General features: G+C 28.6%; 2 protein-coding genes across 2 annotated transcripts; both read right to left on the bottom strand.

The window, feature by feature from the left end:
- Window positions 1–1645: 1645 nt before the first annotated feature.
- Window positions 1646–4050, bottom strand: LOC105143797 (chymotrypsin inhibitor-like). The gene is made up of 3 exons (XM_011052295.2): window positions 3919–4050; window positions 2710–2807; window positions 1646–1957 (listed from the first exon to the last, which is right to left on the bottom strand). The coding sequence occupies exons 1-3, from the start codon at window positions 3968–3970 to the stop codon at window positions 1877–1879; spliced, it is 231 nt and encodes a 76-aa protein (XP_011050597.1). The 5' UTR covers window positions 3971–4050; the 3' UTR covers window positions 1646–1876.
- A 1582-nt stretch (window positions 4051–5632) lies between these two features.
- Window positions 5633–6694, bottom strand: LOC105143798 (chymotrypsin inhibitor). The gene is made up of 3 exons (XM_011052296.2): window positions 6585–6694; window positions 6329–6435; window positions 5633–6172 (listed from the first exon to the last, which is right to left on the bottom strand). Exons 1-3 carry the CDS (start codon window positions 6631–6633, stop codon window positions 6092–6094), a joined length of 237 nt encoding a protein of 78 aa, XP_011050598.1. The 5' UTR covers window positions 6634–6694; the 3' UTR covers window positions 5633–6091.
- Between the last annotated feature and the right edge of the window lie 1185 nt (window positions 6695–7879).

Raw genomic sequence — 7879 nt, 5'->3', positions numbered from 1 at the left:
CAAAATCAGATTGATAATAAAATAAAGATAGACGCTCCCACCCAATGGAAGTTTCATTTCTATTCTTTAACCATCCGATCTTTGTACAAGCGATAATAAAACACTAATACGCATTCACTTTTTATTATTGTCTCTTGGAAATTATCTCAATGCGGCAAAAATGTGTTAACCCAGATTATAGAGTTTTAGTTATCTAGAAGACACTTTTATCTCATACGTTATTCCGTTATCTTCACTTTGTAGGAATTGCGGATATAGAAATATAATATATTTTTGTAAATTTATGAGAAATATTAAAATTAAATATCGAAATTATTGATATTAAATATAATTTGATAATATCTGATTAGAAATAACAAAACACCTTTTCGAATATTATTATAATCTGATTCTTTTTATTAATTTTTTGATTATTAAGAACAATAACTTAATAATTTTTTTATTTAATATAATAACAGAAAGAGATGTATATAAACTTTCATATTGCTATATGTCATATAGAATACATGTAGCATAAACTAAAAATGTTTTGCTATTGTATAAGAAAACAGATTATAATTCTTAATAATGTTTTGTCCGATGTCTGATAATTAACTAAAATGACCGGAAGCCTTATAATTATCAAAAGTATAATCTACATCTATTTTTTCTACATACTCTTTATTATCTAGATGCTACTTAAATGTTTCATTCACAGATTTCTTATCAAATATAAGATCTATTTTTTTAAAAGATACATTAAAAGGCACATTTAAAAATGCACATACATCTTTTTTTATCTTTTCCGGTGACGAATATTAATATTATGCAGAATATGATCTGATATACATGTATATACGTATCAGATTATCTGATATACATGTACAGGGTGGGCCATCTATTGGTACGTTTTTGAATTTCGTCGTATGGCAACACCGAACGAGCTACAGACCCGAAATTTTGACAGTTTATTAGTCATACCGTCCGCGGCACGAAACAACATGTTTTCTCTTGAAGAGCGTTTTGAAATTTTAAAAACTTATTTTCAAAGTCAGTGCTGTGTCGCCGAAACTGTACGAATTTTGAAAAGAAATATGGGTCGTGATAGAGCACCCACCGAAGGAGCTATACGCAAATTGGTGAGGAAAGTTCGTGAGAAAGGGATGTTAGTGGATGACATTATATTACGACTGTTTTGAGTGAAATTGGCGCCGAGGTAGTCCAAAATGTCATTAATAATTGGGGTGACCGAATGGCATACTGTAAGGCCAGTAGAGGGAGCCACATGAACGAAATCGTTTTTCATTCTTGACGCGGATACTTTTAGCTTCACAACAAAAAAAAAATTAATAAAAAATATCAATGTATGCTCATTTGATCGCATTTTTAAAAACGTACCAATAGATGGCCCACCCTGTATATACATATCAGAATTATTACAGTATATATTTATATTCTCCATAAGAGAAAATTATTTATGATTATTTTATTGAGAATTATGAAAAAAATTGTCATTTATCTTTACTGTTTAATTTCCTATTTATTTCTTTTCTCGTGTATATATTATTTTTGTTTTTTAAATTTAAAATGTACAATTGCTACATGTTTATGATATTAATAAAATTCGTAGTCATGGATACGTATAGGATTCTAGACTGTGATAAAGTTTTTTTATGTTTTCAATTTTTTATTAAAAACATGAAACTCAATGTTAACTTTACAAAATTAAACAATTCAGTACACTTATTTAATACACTACAATTGTTCAGATTAATGAGTACAATTACAAATCTATAATATAATAAGCTAATTTGTGAGAAGGTTTTTATGCCTGTTATATTTGTATGTTTTATGTAATGCGAAATATACTCGTCGGAAAATCATATTTTCTGAATGATTAACAATTGTATGCAGGTATACACCGATTTTCCGCATTTCTTACATATCCGTCCGTGCATTCGCATCCAGCAACACATGCCTATAAAACAAAATAAAACAAATAGTAATAATGTATTCTTCTTATGAACTCTCCCAAATTCAACAACAAAAAAATTTAGAAAACCAGGGCGAATAAGAATCAGCGTGGTAGTTAGTACGCAAATGTAATTTTAGAACTTTATTCCAAAAAATATCTAGTACGTTTCGGTTCACTTTGGAATCATCCTCAGCAATTAAATCTCAAAATATAACTCCTTTCATGTCCAAGGAAAAAAATCATCATCATCATATTTACAGATTTGATGTTGTAAAATTCCAAAACATAAAAAGAATTCGTTTCAAACATTGGATCCAAAATCATACTTGAACAATTAAAATTTATAATCTCTATTGTAAATATGATGATTTTTTTCCTTGGACATGAAAGGAGTTATATTTTGAGATTATACTGCTGAGATTTCAAAGTAAACCGAAACGTACTAGATATTTTTTGGAATAAAGTTCTAAGATTACATTTGCCTATTAACTACCACGCTGACTCTCATTCGTCCTGGTTTTTGAATTTTTTGTTGTTAAAATAAAACAAATATAAATATATCAAAGAATGCATTTAAACAAAATTAAAGTTTTAAATATAGTTATAAATTCTATTTACTAAAAATATACATAAATTAAACTTATTATTTATAAAAATTCAACATAAAAAAATTTTATAAAATATTTAACAAGATTGTTTAACAAATTTTTTTAAACGTATGTTTTTCTTTAGAGAATGCAAACTGAAATACTAACCAGGGTACAGATTTGTGGTGTTGGATTTTGACAGGTGGGTTGACACGATGAACCACAGCTATTGAAATATTCGTTTTGACCGCAATTAGGCGCAGCATCTACACAAACATAGTTAAAGGTTAATTATATATCCTATATTAAAGACAAATATTATCATTATGTAAAATATTCTTTAATTCCGCACTTTCTCTACTTTATAAACGTATCTTCTGCAATGAGTTCTGTATAAAATAGCTGTTATCAAGTTATACATGCTTGTTATCAGCAGAAAACTTATTCTACGTTTACAGTGTATACAATTCTATCTGTTAATGATCGGTTAATCGATCAAGTAGGTTATCTTGTAAGATTCGTTCTTTTTCTTTAGATTTTGTATTATAAATAAATTTTTTCGAATTTTTTTTTTTTTTGATAAATGTAAATTGTTTGAATAAAAGATTCAAAAATTCCTTTTTAAATAAAAGAAGTAAGGCTAGAGATTATAATCATACTTTAACGTTATTGGAACTTTAACGTTATCTGTATCTTTATTTAACAGATTCGATTATTTATGATCTTGCGCATCAATCTAACGTTTGTACAATCTTATGAATTATAAATTATGATAGTATCAAGATAAAATCAATCGTAGTAAAATTAAATAATGAGTAAATTGGGTAATTAGGAATCGACGCTGTGAGTGCGCTTAAATGACCAAAATCATTATAGTCTAATAATATATTTCTACAATTCAATAATGTTTTGACTAAATTCTAGCCTTTTTTAGCGAATAAATTTCCAAAGTTATGTTTCATTGATTGATATGTGCGTAGATTCCGTTAATTAATCTTCCATATATTTTCCCATGGCCAGTTGGTGAGCTGGTCTAAAAAAATTAAGACCTTGAATATACATCTACGCACACATCAGTCAATGAAACACACTTTGGAAATTTATTCGCTAAAGAAGGCTAGAATTTAATCGAAATGTACGTTATTGAATTGTAGAAATATATTATTAGACTATAACGATTTTAATCATTTAAGTATACCATACGTACCACTTATAGCGCTGATCCTAATTGCCCAACTTACTCATTATTTAATTATTATTGTCATAAGGAATCTTACTTTTGTAATTATAATTGTAGTAAATTTTCTATTAATTTATCTATTTCTATTATTAATAATTTATATTTAATAATTTTGATTATTATTATGTTAGACTTACCGATGGTGGCGACTGCCACAATGAGCAAGAGGAAAACTACGGCACGGACCATGGCTGTGTCTTCGAATAAGTGTTGCTTGCACTCTTACAACTCGAACTAAACTGATGATAACTTTCCGTTCCACTGAACTTATATACATATACGATAGTGGGTGGCCTTCGACCGCGACACGTCTCCCGAGAGAGATATTTTTTGGACATACTTCCTTCTTTCTTTCAATAGACTCTCTCACATTCAGTTTTATACGTGACTACTGACAGAAGTTCGGTCCGTTATCAAAACGCACGATATGAATTTTAAACTGTTGCCTACCGGTAAGTTCATAATCCAATACCAATTTAAAAGTCTTGGATTTATTAAACCAGATGTCTTTGGATAAAATCAGATGTTTGTTAATCTAAAATAACATCAATGTTAAATTTAGACTTAATAGTTTCTTCATGATTGCGAATATGAATAGAAGTCTTTTACTTCCAACGTAATTTTTAACGTAATTTTTAATTGCGTTTATGTCTATGATTAGGTCAATTATTATTTGTAATTATGGACTTTTAACTATTAATCATTTATTAATGATTGTCAATTCTCTTTAGTTTGAAGAGTGCACATTTAGACATAAAAAAAGTTTTGTGAATATCAAAATATTAAATAAATACTTAAATTTAAATATCAGTTAATTTAATAACCAATAGAAATGTAACATATATAAAAACAATTTCACTTATTTTCGAAAAATAAGATAGAAGCATTCTCACTGATACTGTATATATGTATATGTCTTTGAGTAGGTTTATATTCTTTTCATGTAGATAAGTATGATTATATGTAGGATAACATCAAAATTACTTTCTTTAATTTTACATATTTGCAAAAAAATTGATCCTCGCACTTTCTTTATAAAGAAAAATTTATTTTAAACAATAATTATACATCTATGTATAATAAATATGTAGATAATTAATTATATTATTGCTGCATACTAATTATATTTGTATGCGGCATCTCTCTTAATGTATGTTCAATATTTGCTAATATTTTATTTCGTGAAGTCTGTCCATGAAATCTTTTTTTATTATTTAAACAGCAATGACGTACGAATCGTCCACTTCTTAGAAATCTGACAAGAAGTGAAAAAAAGTAAATGTCGTCTTCTACGTCATTCTTTTCTTTATTCTCCAAATAAAAAAAATTATTCTAAAATTTATATTATAATATTTTCGTATAATCTATCTATAAATAAGCTTTATGAAGTTGAAAATATATAGATTATAATGATTTCATTATATACACAAGACATTATATAATTTTACATTATATAAATATAATTTTTGATATATTATGTAATAAGAAAAAAAACAGCAAGACATGTTGATATGATTTCGATACTACATGTTAGACTTTGCTCCATACTTTAAATCGATACTGGCTTTTGTACTATAATTAATTTTGATACAAGTGTTTGATAACTTTTAAAAAAAGTTAATAAAATGCCAAGATTTTAACACTATTTTAGCACTTAATAAAATGCCAAGATTTATTCTATACACTATTCTCTCTCAATAGTTTCGAAAGATTATTGGAAATTCATTAATACAAAATATTATTACAAAAAAGTGAATGTAAAAATAAAGTATTGAGTATACTCATAAAAAGTTTTATCATATTGACTTCTCGCGTTTCTCTCGTTTTTTATACTGGATGAAAATACAATAGTTTTATTCGAGACTAATTTATAGAGTTTATTTATTGTTTGTACAGACTTAATATAACATTTACATAATATTATTAATTATCTGTAAAAAAAAAACAATTTATTGTGTTCTTTTTGTTGTAAAGAAAATTCATAAGACACACGCATGCAACTTAATCATTTGCTATTTATATTTAAAAAAATTATTATCATGCAATTTTTATTTTTAGTTATTTTAAATTTACACAAAAATATAGATATCTAATATTAATAGAGAGATAAATATTTATAATAAAATCTTAATTTGTTATTTTTTTATCATTAATTAATAATTATACAAGCAACAATAATTATATCGCATTACATCTAATACATGTAATACTTATTGGCATATCGATTTTTAGTTAAAAATGCTTAGTAAAAATCTCATTGACGTTAAAGAAAAAGTTATCAACTCTTTAGTAAGTATACACAATTAATTTCTAACATTGTGAAGGACGCACACATTCTCCTGAAGAATTTAACACATATCCCCTTTTACAATGGCATCCTACCACGCATTGCTAAAACAAGAATAGTATTGTAAAATATCGAAATCTTTATCGAAAATTTTATTGCAATGTACATATATAATTAGGATAATATTCTACAGTTAATCTTGAAAAGAAGTAAAGCTTTCAATGGAATTAGCGTATTTAGTACAATTAAATAATACATACTAATGTGCAGAATTGATTAGGTGATGAATCACAAGATGGTGGACATGCCGATCCACAAGTGTTCCACTCTTGATTTCTCCCACACCGCGGCTGTGCGATAGTCGTGCCTGTGTATATACAGTATTACATAAGACAAGTTCAATTATAACATTAAAGTTATACAATTAAAAAAGAGAATTAAGATACAATAATTGTTTATGAAAGATCGAATTAGTCGTGGACTGAGGAAACTCAATGAATTCATGCGAAAACTTACTGTAAAGCACTCCGATCATCACAAACAATACGAAACTAGCGCGAGACATGGTTAATAATTCTTACACTTTATTTCATGAACTGATCTTACCGGCGAAACATTCTGCGCTTTTATATCCACTTCTTTATTACCAGACCTTGTCAGTAATTTGTTTTAAAAAATAATATTTATTGTCTCTCTCTAATTCTATTGCGTCAGATCTTCATGCGGTTATGCATACATACACATAAAAACTACATTCATTATCATTAACAACATTACTCAGAATTTTAATATAGTGTGAGAAAATTAATGGAACTTCTTCTTGACAGCATGTAATTACTTTTTATTGCATGAAAAGAATGATTTCGCTATAGGATCTAAAAATTTAGCTAGATATAGATCCGAAAATAATTTTATTAAATCATCACAATAATTATTAGGTGTATGACTTTGCTCATTCGGTTTTCGTATAGATGGCTTTAGCGGTAAGTGGTGATCGAAATAAATAGATCATAGACGTTACACAATAAACTTGGGAATCTGTCAACATAATCCAAAAAGAAACATTAGTCGATTTGTGTCTGCATCATAAAGTTATTCTCGATTGAAAATGTCAGTTTACGAGCCAAATTCTTGTCATTTGCGGGAGGTTTTAATTTTTTGCTTCAATATGAAGAAATCTACGGCTGAGGCTCATCGAATGCTTTCAAATATTTATGGTGAAGCCGCTATTAGTGAAAGAACGTGTCATAAGTGGTTTCAACACTTCAAGAACGGTGATTTTCACGTCGAAGACCAGCATAGAGGTGGAAGAGAGAAGGTTTTCGAAGATGCAGAATTGAAGGCATTACTTGATCAAGACTCTTGTCAAAATCAAAAAGAATTGGCACGATCATTAGGAGTGACTCAATCAGCCATTTCAAAACGTCTCAAAGCCATGGGAATGATTCAGAAGCAAGGAAATTGGGTGCCGTACGAGTTGAAGCCGAGAGATGTTGAACGACGTTTGTTTGCTTGTGAACAGCTGCTTGAAAGGCAAAGGCGGAAGGGCTTTCTGCATCGCATTGTGATTGGGGACGAAAAAATGGGTTCATAATCCCAAGCGCAGAAAATCATGGAGAATTCCCAGCCATGCTTCCACGTCGACGGCCAAACCGAATATTCACAGCTCCAAGATCATGCTCTGTATTTGGTGGGACCAGCTCGGCGTAGTATATTATGAGCTGTTAAAACCGACTGAAACAATCACAGGCGATCAGTATCGAACGCAATTGATGCGTTTGAGCCGAGCATTGAAAGACAAACGATCGCAA

This window comes from Acromyrmex echinatior, chromosome 5 (genome assembly GCF_024713525.1).
Source record: "Acromyrmex echinatior isolate Ae372 chromosome 5, ASM2471352v2, whole genome shotgun sequence".
Lineage (NCBI taxonomy): Eukaryota > Metazoa > Arthropoda > Insecta > Hymenoptera > Formicidae > Acromyrmex > Acromyrmex echinatior.
Note: the sequence above shows the minus strand (reverse complement) of the source record. Positions and strands in the feature narration are given on the sequence as shown.

Excerpts from the sequence above, each read along its gene's own strand:
- LOC105143797 (XM_011052295.2), bottom strand. The coding sequence starts at position 3,970 with ATGGTCCGTGCCGTAGTTTTCCTCTTGCTCATTGTGGCAGTCGCCACC. Across the intron at positions 2,808-3,918 it reads TGTGGCAGTCGCCACCATCG|ATGCTGCGCCTAATTGCGGT; the intron begins GTAAGTCTAACA and ends ATGTTTGTGTAG. Across the intron at positions 1,958-2,709 it reads CACCACAAATCTGTACCCTG|GCATGTGTTGCTGGATGCGA; the intron begins GTTAGTATTTCA and ends TTTGTTTTATAG.
- LOC105143798 (XM_011052296.2), bottom strand. The coding sequence starts at position 6,633 with ATGTCTCGCGCTAGTTTCGTATTGTTTGTGATGATCGGAGTGCTTTAC. Across the intron at positions 6,436-6,584 it reads GATGATCGGAGTGCTTTACA|GCACGACTATCGCACAGCCG; the intron begins GTAAGTTTTCGC and ends GTATATACACAG. Across the intron at positions 6,173-6,328 it reads CTAATCAATTCTGCACATTA|CAATGCGTGGTAGGATGCCA; the intron begins GTATGTATTATT and ends TTCTTGTTTTAG.